The sequence below is a fragment of the Myodes glareolus genome, chromosome 18 (assembly GCF_982192425.1).
Source record: "Myodes glareolus chromosome 18, mMyoGla1.1, whole genome shotgun sequence".
NCBI classification, from domain to species: Eukaryota; Metazoa; Chordata; class Mammalia; order Rodentia; family Cricetidae; genus Myodes; species Myodes glareolus.
This window is the reverse complement of record NC_142043.1, coordinates 6,760,766-6,779,838: the sequence shown is the minus strand read 5'-3', so window position 1 is coordinate 6,779,838 and position 19,073 is coordinate 6,760,766. Positions and strand designations below refer to the sequence as shown.

General features: G+C 41.4%; 1 protein-coding gene across 2 annotated transcripts in view; it reads left to right on the top strand.

The window, feature by feature from the left end:
* Plcl2 (phospholipase C like 2) overlaps nucleotides 1–19,073 on the top strand; it is a 168,190-nt gene that overhangs the window by 105,852 nt on the left and 43,265 nt on the right. For both annotated transcript variants that reach the window (XM_048454466.3, XM_085679360.2), the window contains exons 2-3: nucleotides 1,296–3,782; nucleotides 6,178–6,381. In XM_048454466.3, coding sequence (XP_048310423.2) covers nucleotides 1,296–3,782; nucleotides 6,178–6,381 — 2,691 coding nt within the window. The remainder of the gene's footprint in view (nucleotides 1–1,295; nucleotides 3,783–6,177; nucleotides 6,382–19,073) is intronic.

The window sequence follows — 19,073 nt, the reverse complement described above, 5'->3', positions numbered from 1 at the left end:
CTTTGAATGTGCTTACATGGTTACATTTTTTTCCTTTTCAATAATGAGGTTATATAGTCCCATATCCCCATTCCTAGTCTGTCTTTTATTATTTATTTATTTTGTTATTATTTGTGAATACAGTAAGATGCTAGAAATGTGTCACAGATGTCATACACTTCTTGAGAAGCACTGCTGTCTTTTAAGCTCAGATCACCAAAGATAATTGCAGACACTTCAGCTATTTCTCCTCTCAAATAAAGGCATCTGTGTAGGAAAAGTTTGACACACACGAGTGAATGTGTGTCAGCTCTTACATGTGAGTATGTTGGATTTGCAGGAAAGTGGGAGATGCAGACTCTTTTAGAAATAGGTGCTCCCTGAAACTTTACTTGGGTAGCACTGTAACCCATGTTTATATTGGAGGTTCCTGAGCAACAGCATGAAGATGCACAGCAACAGGCTTTAATAACTCCAGCGTAGATACTCCAGCTGTAACCTGTAACTCCTTTCAAGCCCAGCATGACTAGCAGTAATCTGTGTCTACCTGAGCTTCGCAGGACTGTGACTAGCATACTGTTATGCTGTAAAGAGCCAGGGATTCGCGTCTATCCATTTAACATACACTTTATGGGCTCATGGTTAACCATATCTAGCCTAGTCATGTATAGCATTGAGAAATAAAATACTTAAAACATACTATCAAACTCAAATGTCTAGAAAAGCTCTTTCCGACTGTAGTCTCTGCACACAGCATGTGGGATGCTGCCTGAATACAGATCTCTGCCACCAACCCTAGAGATTTAATTTCATAGACTCAGAAATCTGCTTCAACCAAGTGACCTAGGTGATTTTGAGGCGTGTAATGCTAAGCCCATAGGAAACACTGCTATGAGATCTGTATCTGCGCAGGTACATGAGTGGTGTGGTTACAAAGGCCCCACACGCAGATGGGTACTGTGTTGACTTAATGTTCTTCTCTTGATGCCTTGGGAGTCTTGGTAGTTTGTGAGCAAAGGAGTTCTATAGTTCCTGAAAATTGTGTATCCAGACCTATGAACAAGCCTCTGTTCTCTCTGACTGAGATGCCTTTTCAAGTATGAGTACAGTTATTAAGCAATACTTTCTGGCCTAGTGACATTAGGCTGAGTCTCTAAGGCCTCTTACAAACTTTTAAATATGCACAGCTGTCATTCATTCAAAGAGCCAGATTAGAAAATCATAGTATACATTTTTCATGGAATTAAAATTTAATTCCTTGTCTGAGCATGAATACCCATGTCTGTGTTATCCTAACACACTTTTCTTCCCTCCAGGATGGTACGAAGCAGAAAAGAGAGCGGAAGAAAACGGTGTCATTCAGCAGCATGCCGACAGAGAAGAAGATCAGCAGTGCCAGTGACTGTATCAACTCAATGGTTGAGGGCTCTGAACTCAAGAAGGTTCGCTCAAACTCCAGGATTTATCATCGCTATTTTTTGCTGGATGCCGACATGCAAAGCCTGAGGTGGGAGCCATCTAAGAAGGACTCTGAGAAAGCCAAGATTGATATCAAATCTATCAAGGAAGTTAGAACAGGAAAAAACACAGATATATTCCGCAGCAATGGTATTTCTGAGCAGATATCTGAAGATTGTGCGTTTTCAGTCATATATGGAGAGAATTACGAGTCACTTGATTTGGTTGCCAATTCTGCAGATGTTGCGAACATCTGGGTAACAGGACTCCGATACTTGATTTCTTATGGGAAACATACACTCGATATGTTAGAAAGTAGTCAAGACAACATGAGGACTTCTTGGGTTTCACAAATGTTTAGTGAAATTGATGTAGATGATCTTGGACATATAACTCTGTGTAATGCTGTGCAGTGTATCAGAAACCTCAATCCTGGTTTAAAAACAAGCAAAATTGAGCTTAAGTTCAAAGAATTGCATAAATCAAAGGACAAAGCTGGTACTGAAGTCACAAAAGAAGAATTTATTGAGGTTTTTCATGAACTTTGTACTAGACCTGAAATTTACTTCCTTTTAGTTCAGTTTTCAAGCAATAAAGAATTCCTTGATACCAAGGACCTTATGATGTTTCTGGAGGCAGAACAGGGTGTAGCACATATAAATGAGGAGATAAGCCTTGAGATTATTCACAAATATGAGCCATCCAAAGAAGGTCAGGAGAAGGGCTGGCTCTCCATAGACGGGTTCACTAATTACCTGATGTCCCCTGATTGTTACATATTTGATCCAGAGCATAAGAAGGTCTGTCAGGACATGAAGCAGCCCCTATCTCATTACTTTATAAACTCCTCTCACAATACATACTTGATAGAGGACCAGTTCCGGGGCCCCTCTGACATCACAGGCTATATTCGCGCACTTAAAATGGGTTGCAGGAGTGTTGAATTGGACGTATGGGATGGGCCAGATAACGAGCCTGTGATTTACACAGGCCATACCATGACCTCTCAGATAGTCTTCCGCAGTGTCATCGACATTATTAACAAGTATGCGTTTTTTGCTTCTGAGTATCCTCTCATCTTATGTTTAGAAAATCACTGTTCTATTAAACAACAGAAAGTAATGGTTCAACACATGAAGAAAATCTTAGGAGACAAGCTGTATACAACATCACCCAACATGGAGGAGTCTTACCTACCATCCCCGGATGTCCTGAAAGGGAAGATACTAATTAAAGCAAAGAAGCTGTCTTCAAATTGCTCTGGTGTAGAAGGGGATGTTACTGATGAAGATGAAGGGGCAGAAATGTCTCAGAGGATGGGGAAAGAGATTGTGGAACAACCCAACCAAGTGCCTGTGAAGCGCTTTCAGCTTTGCAAAGAATTGTCTGAACTGGTCAGCATCTGTAAGTCAGTCCAGTTCAAGGAATTTCAGGTGTCGTTTCAGGTGCAGAAGTACTGGGAGGTGTGTTCATTTAATGAAGTGCTCGCTAGCAAATATGCCAATGAAAACCCCGGGGACTTTGTAAATTACAATAAACGTTTTCTTGCCAGAGTCTTTCCTAGTCCAATGAGAATTGACTCTAGTAACATGAACCCTCAAGATTTTTGGAAATGTGGGTGTCAGATTGTAGCCATGAACTTTCAGACTCCAGGACTCATGATGGATCTTAACATTGGTTGGTTTCGGCAGAATGGAAACTGTGGCTATGTTCTTCGGCCGGCCATCATGAGGGAAGAAGTCTCCTTCTTTAGTGCCAACACAAAGGACTCTGTCCCTGGAGTTTCACCTCAGTTGCTCCACATCAAAATTATCAGTGGCCAGAACTTTCCCAAGCCCAAAGGGTCAGGTGCCAAAGGTGATGTAGTAGATCCTTATGTATATGTGGAAATCCATGGAATCCCTGCTGACTGTGCAGAGCAAAGGACAAAAACTGTAAACCAGAATGGAGACGCGCCCATTTTTGATGAAAGCTTTGAATTTCAAGTCAACCTCCCTGAGCTGGCCATGGTGCGCTTCGTCGTGCTGGACGACGACTACATTGGCGATGAGTTTATCGGCCAGTACACGATTCCCTTTGAATGCTTGCAGACGGGCTACCGCCATGTTCCCCTGCAGTCTTTGACTGGAGAAGTCCTCGTCCATGCTTCCTTGTTTGTCCATGTGGCCATTACTAACCGAAGAGGAGGAGGGAAACCTCATAAGAGGGGCCTTTCTGTGAGGAAAGGGAAGAAGTCCCGGGAATATGCTTCTCTGAGAACATTGTGGATTAAAACTGTAGATGAAGTGTTCAAGAATGCCCAACCCCCCATACGGGATGCCACAGACCTGAGAGAAAACATGCAGGTGTGTGTTCATGTTTAGATCTCTCCTTGCATGTCTGTGATTTATAGGTGTTTATTTTTGCAATAGTATATTTAATTTTTAATACTTTGTAAATTGCAACTGGTTGTTAGAATGTTTATTACTAGTCTCATTTCTCATCGTTTAAACTCCCAGAGCTGTAGTTGTTGAACTGTTGATTGCATGCTAGAATAAACTGGTCTTGTTGCTGACTCATAAGCTACTTACCCATGTTCCTCTTATGACCAATCAACAGCTATGTTTTCATTTGTTTGGTTTTTGTTGTTGTTGTTGTTTGTTTTAACACAGTGTACATGGTAATCTCTGATATTGTTAAATATTATTATTTCTTAGATTGAACACAAATTGATGACCTATCAAAAAGTAGATTGGTTAAAGTAAAAGGGATGTGTTCCAGATCTTTCTTATGGAATCCTGTGCTTGGAAACATTTAAATGAGCCACTGTTCTTTTGATTTTAGAGGATAGATAATTGTTTACATAAAATATTTATGCTAACTACATTTATGTTTCAGAGCAGTCAGTTAGGAACTGTGCCTGATTAAGGGTAGATGATACATCCAGCTGTGGTCTAGGACTGGTCAGTAATGTAGGAGACCTAGCAGTGTGTGCTAGGTAAAAGATGTTTATTTTTTAAAAAAATATTTATTTTTAGTTTATAAGTATGAGTGTTTTACCTGAATGTTTATCTGTGTGCCACATGCATGCCTGGTGCCCACAAAGCCCAGAAGAGGGTGTCAGATCCCCTGGAGCTGGAGTTAGAGATAGATGGTTGTGACCTGACCTGTCAGTGCTGTAAGAGCAGCCAGTGCTCCTGACCACTGAGCCATCTTTCCCTCCCCTGTTTGTTTGCTCTATAGCTGCTGTTATAAAAACGGCATTAGCAGTAACTCTTATCCCAGGAAACTCTTTCAGTATATGTTTCCTTTCTAGTTCTGCTGCTACTTCTGGAATAAGAACAGTTACCTGCAGTAAGGACATCCATTGTCCTCGTTTGGTCACAGAATAGGTGAAGCTGGAAGGGTTTCTCCATTGTTGAGGGTACAGGCATTTTGGCAAACCGTCAGTTCCAAAATAAACAACATTGTCCCCTGTCTGTGGCTATTGGTGTGCATATGAAACATAATTCCCTTTGGAACTTGTTAAGACTCAACCATCATGCCTTTAGGGCTGTCTGCCCTGAACCCCACAGAGCCATCTGCATAGGCAGGCTGGCTGTGAGAGTATGGTGGAACCAATAGATGTCAGCCTGCCCTGGGGGAACTTGTGCCATAGGTAGGGGTGGGTGGTAGAAAGGGAAACTACAGGCTGAGGTGACAGATGCAGGGTGTGCTGTAAAGAAAAGCCAGGACTTACCGCAGACTGCTTGGGGGAGCACACTTTAGTATCACAATAATTTATTTCTATACCTTGTCACAAAATAAGTTTGAACAAGATGATGCATAGCTTGATGGCCATGTTTAAAGCAATATTAATAAAAATGAAATGTTTAGATTCAGAATTATTTCCAGAACATGGATTACTTAGGAGCATAGATCTCTAGATCTGCTTATTCTAGCCACCTGTTCTGTCCACACAGGACACAGTCACACTCCTGTCTCATATTCTGACTGGGAAAAATCCCTATTGTATATGTGCACATACTTACGACACACACACACACACACACACACACACACACACACAGAGGCACACACGCAATATGGAATTTTTAGAATGGCTTACAGGCTGTGGTTCAGTTAGAATAACAATGATTATCTACCAGTGGAAGGTCAAAGAATCAAGTTAATTGTTCAGTTCATCAGACTGGATGACTCAGCTGTTCTTCAGCATACACTGGAGTCCTGAAGACGTAGACTCTAATGCCATTGAAGGAATGAATTTGCTAGTGAGAGGAAGAACAAGCCGTCAAAGAGAGAGAAAGCTTCCTTCTCCACTGCCCTTTAAATAGATTTCCAGTTGAAGGTGTGGCCTGGATTAAAGGTGTATCTTCCCACCCCAAAATATCTGAATTAAAAATTTATCTTTCCACATCAAAGATCTGGATTAGAAGTGGGTCCTCACCCATGCGGTGGTGCACTGCTAGAATCCCTGCACTTGGGAGGCAGGCGGATCTCAGAGTTTGAGGCCAGCCTGGTACACAGAGTTTCAGAACAACCAAGGCTATATAGAGAAACCCTGTCTCAATAGACAAACAAACAAACAAACAAACAAATGAAAAGAATTCGGTCCTTACACTTCAAATTATTTAATTAAGAAAAACTCCCTCACAAGTGTGCTCAGCCATTTGAATTTTAGTTAATTCCAGATGTGGTCAGGTTGACAACTAAGAATTGCCATCGCAATGACCCCCTGAGGGCCTCTTTTCTGTTTTGCAGAATGCAGTGGTGTCATTCAAGGAGTTGTGTGGCCTCTCCTCAGTGGCCAACCTCATGCAGTGCATGCTTGCGGTGTCACCTCGGTTCCTGGGCCCGGACAACACCCCCCTGGTGGTCCTGAACCTTAGTGAGCCCTACCCCACCATGGAGCTGCAGGCCATTGTGCCTGAGGTTCTGAAGAAGATTGTCACAACTTATGACATGGTGAGTCCTCTTGGTCCTGATCTTGGGGAGCAGATGGAAGTGCAGCCTTCCAGTGTGTCCTGCGTGGGCTTACGCTGAAAGAGTGTCTCCCTCACTTTGTTGTTCTGGTAGACAATTCTCTTACAATTTTTATAACTCTGAGAGAAATTTTTTAAGGGATGGAGGGTGATGGAGCGTGAGCCGTACTGTGTGAGCCAAGGTCAGAGGACAACTTTCAGGACCTGTTTCTCTACTGTGTGGAGTCCAGGGACTGAACTCAGGATCACAAGGCAAAACCTTTAACTGCTGAGCTACTTCTCTGGCCTGCTGAGAAAGAATTTAATTCATGAACAGCTCTTACTTCAAATTCCTAGCATAGGTGAGACTGTTAGAACCTGTGTGTGTGTGGGCAGTCTGACAGTGCTGGGGTTCCTCCCAGGTGGGGCACTGAGTGTATCCGGGCTGGGTGCTGTGCCACCACCTCCTCCACCTGAGAACACTAGCTCAGGCCATAGGAAGAAAATGAAAGTTAGGTTTCCTCTGATACATCTTGTGTGTTTGAGGAAAAGGTAGGATTGGCATCATTCATCCTATTTAAAAGATTTTTGACTGTTTTGATCTGAAAGCTGTAATTTAAAGGAGTTTAGGTGATTCAAGGGAAATACAAACATCTTGGTCTAGCATTTCCCACACTGTGTTATGCGGAATCGTGCTTTCTGAGGATATTAATAAACATCCCATGGGGTGCATAGAGAAGCAGTTTGGGGAAATACTCCTCTGAATGAAACTAGTCAGAGGTCATTAGTGTCTGCCTTCTTTCTTAGTCATTCCAGGATTCCGGTCTGTGGGATGGAGCCACCCAGAGTCAGAGTAGCTTTTTCTTCCCTTGTTAACCCCAGGGATGTGTTCCCATGATGACTCCACACCTTACCAAACTGACGTGGAGTTCAGCCATCCCTCCCATTTCAGTTTAGATCCCATGGAGACTTTATATCTACAAGAGACTGAGCATTCTCTGCTGCAGACAAGGTGTAGAGAGAATCATCCAATGGCGGAAATGCTTAGTTTTGAAGAGAAGGTTAAACACATCCTAAGAGAGCAGAGGGGATAACCAATTCCAGAACATTTAATCAAAAAAGGTATAATAAAACTCAGTGAAAGCAACAAAAGTACATTTTTGTTGTACTCAACAAAAATGAGTACAGATTGTTCAGTAATATCCCTCCTTATTAATGATCTTATTCCCCCAGTTAGAAGATGCATAATAACAGATTGGACTGGAAAATATCCAATGAAATAAAAGAAGTAATTAAGATTTTTTTCCTAAATTAAAAAAAGCATAGGACCATATGTATTCAATGCACAGTTTTACCAGACTTCCAGAGAGTAACACTGGTATTTATTACAGAAAATAGAAAAGGAACAAAAGTTCCAAGTTATTTTTAATCATAATTTTTTAGATAAACTTTTATTAGCTATACATCCGACAGAGGGTTAGTTTCTAAAGTATACAAAGAATTTTTTAAAAATTTAAACATCAAGAGAACAATCAACCCAGTTTAAAAAATGGGGCTTGGAACTAAATAGGTTTCAAACTATAAAATATAAATAGCTGAGTAATATTTTTTAAATTGTTCAACATTCTTAGCTATCGGGAAATGCAAATTACACCTGTTTTGAGAGTTTATGTTACCCAGTCATAATGGCTAATATCCAAAAGACAAACAATGTCCAATGCTGGCCTGGACACAAGGAAAGGGCACACTTACTCATTGCTTGTGGGTGGTGACTGGTACAGCTCTGATTATAAAACACTACATGTTTTATAGCAAGTGGAGAAAACAAGCTTCAGCTCTAGCTACTTTCTTAATGCTTGAAGGTGCTGGAAGTAGTCACGGATGTCACCTAGTTAGGAACTCTGCACACTGCAGCAGTGGCTGGTGTGAGTGACACCAGTGCTGCGGCAGTCACCAGACACTTCCTGATTGCTGTAAGGCCACTCCATGAGGTGGAACCCATCCATCATACCACCTTCAGGGCCCTTGGGGAGACTCTGCTACTATTATTTGCTAAATGGACATAGTATTAAACCAACTCCTAATGAGTTATTGCTATACTCACAGATTAGTGCATCTCTCAACACTTATGAGAGAAGCTTCTTTTTGTAGAGATGGTGACTATCACATAGATTCACCATTTGTCAGGGTGCAGAGAATGAGGTGTTATGGAGTACTTAGCCCTGAATGGGACATGTAACACACCCCTTCTCCTAAGCCTTGGGGATATTTTAGAAAGGGAAGTAGGAAGATTGTAAGAGCCCAAGATGGTAGGTGAGTTTAGCAAAGCCGTGTTTTCCAGACACAGTGGGGTAGCTGCACATATGAACTCACAGTAGTTGTAAAATTATTCCCAAGACGTTTACAAGCTCTGGATTGACAAACTCCCAGCATAGAGGGACAGGTGGTCAGGAAGTCATACCCACCGACCATGGGACTTTAGAAGTGTGGTCCTGGTAAGTCACACACCCACAACACTGATTGGGTTGGATGTGTTAAAACTATGCTACCGCAGAATTTGGTGGTGTGGAATGAGTGGAGGGTCTGAGAGGAGTTGGAAGAGAGGGGAATATGATCAAAATGCAATGCATGAAATTTTCAAAAAGTTAATCAAAAATATTTAAAAAAAGAAAGAAAATAAAAAGGCCAAGATTAAGTCTGTCTGAAGTCACTGGGGATTGAGGGTTCTTTTTGGTTTTCGTTTTTGTTTGTTTTGTTCCTTTTTTTTTTTAAAGATAAAACAAAGTTGGGTGAGTAGGAGTGTCAGGGACGGAAAGCATGATCAATATATTGTATGAAAAGTTGTTCTTTAAATGTGTGAAGTGAAAGTCCTCTTCACACAACAGTGTTGGTAGTTGACACTGAAAGCAGCCCAGATGTGGCTTTGTGTGCCTTCTCTTGCCGCTGCTGCACTCAGTGAAGAGATTAGTTAAGTTTTACAGTTAGTGCAGCCTGTTCCTGCGAGTCACGACGATGGTCCGCAGTAAGGCCACTGTTGGTCCCTCTCCTCGTGATTCACACTCGTCTTGAAGTTAAGAGCTGCTTTCAATCAGAGGAGTCGCCTGTGCTGACACTGAAAATGTGGGAACAAAAGAAAGAGAAAGTGTCTAGGGTATGATCGACCTAAGCAGAGGGAGTGGGGGGGGGGATAATTTGGAATATGAATGCATCTTGCAAAAAGATCAGAAAGCCATAGTCTGTAATTTAATTTGATGTCTGGAGAGGCTCAGCAAGTGACGCTCCCCAAAGCTGCACACCTGAGCTGCTCCAAGTGCTTTCAGTTGCCAGTGGGAAAGACGTTTCAAAGTGGTGTGATGACAACTTCCCACGTGTCGTCCGTGGCAGGGACATTAGAAACTTCCGTGTTATAATGCTTCAGGGCCCACACACAGGAGATTGTATGACTCTTTCTGATCCAGTTTTGTAGCTTTATGTGTCTTCACAGAATCCCTCATGTGACAACTACATGTTCCTCTCATCTACGGAATCTAGCAAATAATATATGTTCAAACATAAATAAATGTGCCTGCAGATACAGGATATCATAAAAAAGAACAAGAAAGGCTAAATATTAGGGAATGAGGAAGGACTGACTGACAGTAGGCAGTGAGCTTGAGCTATGAAAGAGGATGCAAACTAATTGTTTATCTAGTTTTAACTCTGTTGTAGATTTTTCATTTTTGGTGGCAGATAAGTATATAAAATACATTTCATAATGAAAGAATAAAATCCAATGTGAAGCTTTATAGCTTCCACTCTTTTTTCATTAAATTTTTTCATTTATTTTACACACCAGCCATAGTTTCCCTCCCTTCTTTCTTCGTGTTTCCTCCCCACACCTCCTTTCTACCCACTAACCCCCACTATTCTTTCTCCATTCAGAAAGGGGCAGGCCTCCAGTGGGAGTCAACAAAGCATAATGTACCAAATTGAGGCAGGACCAAGCTCCCCCACTGCATCAAGGCTGGGGGAGGCATCCCAGCATGGGGAATAGATTCCAAAAGCCAGCTTATGTCTCAGGTCCTGATCCCATTGCTAGGAGCCCCACAAACAGAGCAAGCTACACAACAGTCACCCACATACTGAGGGCCTAGGTTGGTCCCATGCAGGTTCCCTGGCTGTAGGTCCAGAGAGTCCATAAATTCCTGCTAGCGCAGGTCAGCTGTGTCTGTGGGTTCCCCCATCATGATTGACTCCCTTGTTCATATAATCTCTTCGACTAGACTCCAGGAGCTCACCCCAGTGCTTCCATCAGTTACTGAATGAAGGTTCCTGATGATAAATAGAGTAGTCGCCAGTCTGATCACAGGAGGCCAGTTCAGGTCCCCCTCATAGCACTATTGCTAGGAGTCTTAGCTGGGGTCATCCTTGTGGATTCCTGGGAGTTTCCCCAGTACTGGGTTTCTCCCTAGCCCCCCTCTATCAAGACATCTTTTCATTATTTCCCTCTCCATACCATTCCCTACTTGATCAACCGGATTGCTCGGCTTTCTGTCCCCCCCATCCTTTCCCCTCACCCCCCCCCCCGTGTCTCCCCCTCCTTCAGTTTACCCAGGAAATTTCATATTTCTGTTTCCTAGGGTGATCCATGCATCCCTCTTGTTAGCTCCTTGTTACTTACACAGCTTCCATTCTGCATGGCTTCTCTACCTGTACAGAAGTTCAGTGAGCTGTAGAGTCTTTGTGTCTGCTTAATCTGTGATTTTTTTATTTGCTACGTTTTTAATAATAAAGTTAAAAAAACCTTTATTTGCTTGTTGTCCCCAAGATGTTATATTAATATCAATATCACAATATAAAGCAAACTCCAAACTTTAAAAGTTCCCCTCTTTAACATTCAAAGTGACTCTCAACCCCTAAGCCTCTCCAAAATGTCCAGATCCCTAAAATAGCCAGTCTCTGCAAAACTCCAGAGTCTCTTTAAAAAATTTAGATCTCTCAACTGTGAGCTCATAAAGTAGGAAATAAGTCAAATACTTAGTTCAAGAGGAAAGAAGCTGGTCACAGTTGTAATCAAATCATAGCAAAATCAAAGTCAGAAGTATATAAACTCTAGTGCTTGACCAAGACTGAGGCCCTTTAGCGATCCCCTGGGCTTTAAAGGGGCACATCTCTAACCGCTTGTGTCCTGGTTCATGCCAGCTCCACTTCATAACTGCTGCTCTTCTTGGTCCCATGATCTTGGAATCTCTAAAATAATGGGGTCTCCATCCTAATTCTCCTGCACCTTCTCCAGTGACCTGACTGTGTCAGGGGCTCTAACCTACTACAGGCTGCCACGCCTGAGACTCCTCCCATGACCCCTTCAGTCCTGGAATTTCACAGCTGCTCTGGCTGCATCTTTCCCAGTGTTCTGTCCTGGCTTCTCACAGGACCTGATCAGTTGCTGTCATGCCCCCTTCGTATCTTGAGAGCTAGCGCTACTGGGAGCCTCTTACACATTACCAGTTTCAGCTGCCAGCAGGAAGTACAGCCTCGGTCCCTGTGGACCAGAGCTCTGTGTGCTGGCTTAATGAACTCTTCCCAGATTTCACCTCAATGATGATAGTCTTTTCTTAATCACAGATGGTTCTTCAACCCCAGCAAAGCAAAGATTTCACTTTGTTGCTTTTAATTCAGAATATTGAACAGCTCCAATAGAGTCTTTAAGAAACTCTCAAAACTTCCCTCTGAAGATTCACAATCTAGGTCTCTATTGTCTACATTTCTCTCAGCGTCCTTCCGCCAGCTCACACAGAAGAGCCCACTGAGCTCTGAACACGCAATGGCTTTTCCAACCCAAAGTTCAGCTGCTACCACAATTCTCCCAAAACCTGTGTACAGGTTTGTCACAGCAATACCCCATGACCTGTACCAGTTTCTCAGTTAGGATTTCTATTGGTGTGATAAACCACCATGGCCACAAGTACAAGTAGGTTGGTGAGAAAGGAGATTATTTCATTTTATGGTTTGTAGTCCGTCATCCAAGAAAGGAAACTGAAGACAGTAATTGGAGCAGAAGCCATGGAGCAACACTGCTTACTGCCTTGTTCCTCATGGCTTAATCAGCCTGCTTTCTTGTAGCATCCGGGACACAGGAGTAGCACTGCCCACAGTGAGCTGGGCTCTCTCAGATCATTCACCAATCTGTGAATGATTGTGGTACAAGACAATGTACCACAGGCTTGCTCACAGGGCAGCCTGGTGGGGCCATTTCCTTAACTGAGGGAACCTTTTTAAAATGGTCTAGCTTGTATCATATTGATAAAAACAAACTATCCAGCACAACCATATAGCAGTTTTATCATTTAATTTCAGTCTTTGTCACCCTTGAAATGTTCACTATGCCTGAGCCCTCAGACTTTGTGAAGTGTTTTTTTTTGTTGTTGTTGTTTGTAATGTTTATTCATTTTATTTTTTTAATGAGTAAATATTTTACCTGAATATTTGTATATGTGCCACATGCATGCTTGGCTTGGTAGAGGTCAGAACATGGTTTCAGAGCCCTGGTAGAGTTACAGATGGTTGTGAGCCACCATGTGGGTGCTGGGAAATGAGCACAGGTCCTCTGCAAGAGCAGCCAGTGCTCTTAACTGCTGAGCCGTCTGTCTGTCTCGGTTCCTTAGAAGTGTTTTATATTGGTGCTGTGTCTGTGGGTTGAGGTGCTTTGAAAGTGTTGTTTACCAAGTTATTTTCTCTGTCAAGGACCCTATAAGACTTTCTTCCTCAGATATTACATAGAGAAAAATGGCTGGGGCTGGAGAGATGGCTCAGTGGTTTAAGAGCATTGCCTGCTCTTCCAAAGGTCCTGAGTTCAATTCCTAGCAACCACATGGTGGCTCACAACCATCTGTAATGAGATCTGGTGCCCTCTTCTGGCCTGCAGGCATATATACATACAGAACACTGTACACATAATAAAAGAAATCTTAAAAAAATACTTTTCTTTTGACCAAGAGTATTCCTTTGGGTGAACTGTTTAATTTGCCATTGTGTCAAGATGTGTAAGTTTCAGTGATAATGTAATTTTATTTATTAGGAATGTCGTATCATTCCTTGACTTTAGAAATGCAAGACCTCTCCAGTTTGCTATAACTTTGCTACTCTCCTTCCAAATCCTGAATAATAAGAACTTTGATTTTACATGAACTCTATGGGAGATACTATGATGCAGTAAGATTGAGTTTAATTCTGTAAGTTTCATTACTCATTAATCTTTATTTATACTGATTAATTTAAAAATAACATAAGGTTAAATTAAAGCATATATTTCTTTACTGAATATTTAGGGCTGAATGTCACATTCTACATGGAAATTTTATGTAGGAGGGTCTTCATCTGTTTATGAAAATTCTTAATTATTTTTAAATCAACGTGGCTCTTTCTAGTTGTCTTTATAGTAATTATATTTCCACACTGGAAAGAGGTCAGCTGGAGTTTTTCCATTATTTATGTCATTATAAGACATGAAATGATAAAATAATTTTAGCATTTATATCACTTATCTTATGTCAAAACAAGGCAGCATAGATCTGTCTTTGTGAATAAAAATAGTTATTTGACTGTAGTTAAACAGAGCTGAGATGGCACCCACTAATTTCTGTTGTTATATATTAGACTTCTTTATATTACCGTAACATAGACTTTTCTTTTAAGTGCAAATGTCTTAACAAGTGTTCTCCTGAAAAATGGTAAACGTATTTGATTTTTTTATGTTAACTTCTAAAATGTTCACATAGCATATCAAATCTATATTGTCTTGAATACTTTTAGGTGAATGTCATGTGTCATTTTAGAGGAGAAATCAGAGCCAGTTTGTAGTAGTCTGCAGACTAAGAATGGTCTGTACGGTAAATAACTGAAAAGAATTCAAAATGCGGAAGTTCTGTAAATTTTATATTTCAGGATATGTAACCACGGCCACTAAATCTTACTGTTTCTGCTTTCCTACTGTAGGCAGTAGACGGCTGACAGGAGTTACCCCTAACCCAAGGCCTACAGTGTTTCCTCTCTGCCCTTTGCCCATCAAGAAGGATCTGAACAATTGTGATACTGTGTTTTCTAAACTACTTTCTGCCAGCATAAACCATGATTTTAAAAGTTTTTCTCATTTAATGTACTGCATGCATTTTGCCCTTTTGGTCCACAAGAACGTGATTTAGTTGCTGACCTAGTAAGAGGAAAATATTGTCATTGTCTGAGTTCTTCTCGCCTGGAGAAAGCAAGGATCCTTATTATCATGGTCTTGTCCTGAGAGAACAGGCAGTGTGAATTGGGAGAAAAGAGACAATTGGGACCAGCAGTGCTGTGAGTTTTTATAGTATGTGAAAACGGGGATGGTTAAGGAAAGCTCTGCGTAGAAGCCAGGCAGAACTTGAACTGAAATGTGTAGCTGCACACATACCTAGTGATGTCTATAGCCACAGTGGCAGTGCTTGGTAATGAGGCGTTATAAAACACTGCAAACAATTGAATTTAAGTCATGCTCTCTTTTTAAAGCCAAATCATGCATTTCTTGGGCTGTGGTGGGAAGGGCCGGGTAGAGAAAACTGTCCTAAGTGGAGTTGCTAAGACTGAAAACCTCATTTCCTTTCACCCTCCCCTTTTAAGGCAGGGAAAGGGGCTCTTGTCAAATTATTAAATCGGAGCTTTGCTGACAACATTCTGCAAACTGTCTAGTAAAGGAGAAACTTGTAAAGAGTTCTGGTGTCAGAGACCAATCCTGGGAAACCCACGCCCTCCTAGGCAATGGGAAGGCTGCTCTAAAGCCCCCACCCACCTACCCAGTGCCTTCTGAGGGTGAATGGATGAACTTCTTATCTTAGTAGTAGAAGAGACTGAGATTCCTAAATCTTTGAGGGTTGTAAGGTGGTCTCACCAGGACCACAAAGACATCATGAGGTGCTCAGAAGGAGGGTATGGCCAAAGGCAAGAGGTTAAAGACTGAGCAGACAACAGATGAGAGGAAGAGAGGCATAGGCAACCTATGATGAATGGATGAGTTAGTCTGTGTTCAGACTTATGATGCTACCCTAATAGTTATATGAACTAATTAGTAGTCAGTGTTGTGCTATACAGTTGTAGCATACGGACTGGGTAGAGGAGAGGAGCGAAGGTTCAAGTCTTTGAAAGATGGTAGCACTCTGTCACCCTCGAAGGCTCCGGTGAGGTGCTGTGCTGCACTCTTGTCCTGGAGATGAAGTCTTGACCCATTACAGCCAGTCCTAACCCCACCTTGGGAAAGCATTGTCTTTTTCTCCTTCCTTCCTTCCTTCCTTCCTTCCTTCCTTCCTTCCTTCCTTCCTTCCTTCCTTCCTTCCTGTTTTCCTTCCTTTCTTCTGCCACTGTGAGCTGACTTCTAGGGACGTTCTACAAAGGATGAACTTAGTAAGTATAGTAGAATTGTCACAGATGACCTAGGTAGGTGTACGTGGTGTGAGCATGTACAATGTCTGACTGGAGACAGAGGACAGAGGAGGAGGAGATTGGGGGTTGCATACTGCTTTTTATTTTGCTATTGGGGTGCTGGTAAAGAGCAGGAGTCCTGATCTCAAGGCAGTCTTTGGGCACTCCTATCACTGTAGGCAAGTCTATTTCTTTATTTCTTAGGATTGTGCAACTAAGTTTAATTAACCCAAACATAGTAAATCCTCAATAAATATTAGTAATTATTATTGGCATTATTAATTTTCAAAGACTATGCATACCCTTGAAGTTTTACACCTTTTGTACATATGTGTATTTTAACATCACCCTAAGATCCAGGGTAGCAGTCATTCTTCAGCATTTTGAGCATGGAGATCAGGACCTTTATGAAATGGTGTTAAGTTCAGAGTTTACAGTAGAAGGTTGGTCTCCCCACCACCTGGCTAGACCTGTGGGCTGTGCCTTCAGCAGCAGGAGGAGTATCTGAGTTGATGTGTAAGTGCTTTGCCCACACTCCTACGCATGCTGTCCTCTGTCGGGGCCAGGGATACCATGGGCATTACACTACACTGGAAATCTTGCCATCGTCTCACAGAAGTCTCCAGTTGCCTTTGTCTCTTAACTAATATCTATTCCTGGTTACCCCAGACCTGAGCGAAACAAATGAAACTAGAGTAAGACTGAGAGTCAATTACTTTCAGTTAATTAGGAGTTTCTTAATCACCTTAATCTCCTTGGAGAAAAGGAAAGGTGTGATATAAATAGACAGTAATAGTATTATGTTTAATTCCAATGTTTTTTTTAAAAAGTTAATTAACTTAGTAATAACAGCTTTGAACAAGCATGTCAGCACTCTAGATGGCTCTTAGACTCAAGACTGAAGTTCCTGTCACTCTCCAGCAGTGACTTACTCTGAGAAATTCTCTTCAAGCAGCTCCGGTTCACCCTTCCTTTTGTAGAGTGACTCAGGCCAGGCTTTGAATTGTATTCTGTATGTAAAATGTGGCCTCTAAAGAGAGCTGTCTCTTAAATATCTGAGACAGAAGGACTTGAACTGTATTACATACCAGAAGCAGAAGCCACTGGATATAGCCCCACAGACTGTATGTGGCTGCCCACGGGTCCTGTCAAAAGTTCCTTCCTGTTGCTTAGTCTCTTCACTTAGCCACACCCCTTTTTTTGCTCAGAATACTATAGAGAATATTTGGGTGCAGTGCACACTTAAGTTCCAAGCTGCCTGAACAATATGGGGCTATTATGTAACATACTGTCATTAGAGTTTAGATAAGCAGTGGGTAAGAGGCTGCCGTGAACAAAGGCCCAGGACAGGATGGGCTTTGGGTGTGCTCATCTTTAAGGTCAGCAAATTGCAAGATAATTTCTTTCCTGTGCTGGATAGTTTAAATGTGTGAGAATATGGCATAAAAATAGTGATCATTTCTAAAATGATATGTTGCATACCAAGGTCTTCCCCAGCAAGATATGTATACAAAAAAAGTTTGACCATTAAATGGAATAATAAGTTAATTGGGACAATTTATACATACGCAAGTTTGCTTTCCTGGTATTCTCTATCTGAAGAAATCACAAGAGGAGAAACTTCTTGAACTGGTAGAAATTATGTAGATTAGATGGGCCTAGCTTTATAACTCATAGGGTTCTTTTTTAGCATGTAAGTTCTGTTTTGATGCTCATATTTCAACATTTTTGGTTTTCCTTATGAATATAATATTGTGCAGAATTAGAAATAATATAAGGTCAAATCTAAAATTCTGCTTTCTGGAAATTTTGTTTGAAATAACATATTTTTTTTAAAAAAAACTTGTATTCTTAACATTCTGGTTTAAAACTAAATTAAAATTTAAAATTCAGGAATTTAAAATATAGCCAGCAATTTATAGTGGAATAAGTATCTCAGTATATTGACTTCATAACTAACTCGTTGGGTACAGTTAGAGGCCCTGGTTCTCCTGAGTCCTTTTCAGTTTTCCTCGGGGTGTTTTGCATAGCAGGCAGGATGCACCAGCCCCTGACCTATTTCAGTGTGTTTGGTAGCCCAGGAGATGTCTGGTAATGCCATGTCCCCATTAGGCCAGGCATAAGAGGGGATTTCTTTTAACTAGAAGCTTTGTTTTGACTTTCATTTATTCAATTGGTTGCATAAAATAATATCTTCTGTTGTTTCAAGTATAGATACTGGAGAGACGACCATTGTATGCGTTCAGTTTTGGGTCTCTAAGTCTCCAAAAGTAGTAGGCTGTGACTTTTTGTGGACTTACTGTCAGTCTGTCCATCTGCCCCCACCCCCCTTCGTTTTTTCTTTGCAAAGCAGATTTCTCTTACAACTTTCCTCTTTGTGGTGTCTCTCCCTCATCTCTGCTCACCTCCTTGCCTAGCAAATGTGTATTACTAAGGACTTCTAGTGGTTAACTCTGAAAGTGCCTCTCAGAAGAATCCACAAGCAGTTGGTCTGTGTGCCACTGTAAGCTACCCACAGCAACTGGCAAAAAGTGAGACTCCTGGGTTGTAGAAAATTTTTGCTGAATTCAAATCTTTTTTCAGTAAGAAGAACCTATGCTGTACCATGGATGGTGAGCATTTGGTATCACCTTCTGTTTATTTGAGTCAGCTCAGAAACCACATTGAAGTTTCATTGACAGAGACATTTTCCACAGTCAAACAGACTGTATAATGTGAAAATTCAGTCAGATAAAATAGAGTATTGTACTGATATATGAGCAGAAATCCAGTGCATAAGAGGCTGTGGATGTGCTTGCTGTTGCTCAGGTGACAGGTCATGGGACATGAAGCGTCTCCGACCACCAGAGAACCCCCCTCACTGTGCCATGTAAGCTGTGGAGTGTTAGAGCAGGTTGGAGCCAGGAGTCACTCACAACCCCAGGCCCTGCATAGTTTCATAGCACTTGGCATCTTCTCTGGAAGACATGAGAACAGCTGAGTGCATTATATAAACAAGTGTGTGTGTGATGCCACAGCTAAGTTTTGGTTGATTCTGATAGGAAATGGGATAAAATTATACTTTATTAAAAAAATCAGAAAGATTTGGAAATATTCTCCTCCATAGTGAATACTGGGATTGCACTAGATTTGAAAATGCAGATTTGTTCAAATTTGTTCCCAATTGATACATTTAGGAACATTTTGCAAATAACTTGAATTTCACACCTCCTTAGGCACAATTTTGTCTGGAAAAAAACAAAACAAAACAAACAAAAAACACTGGATGAACCA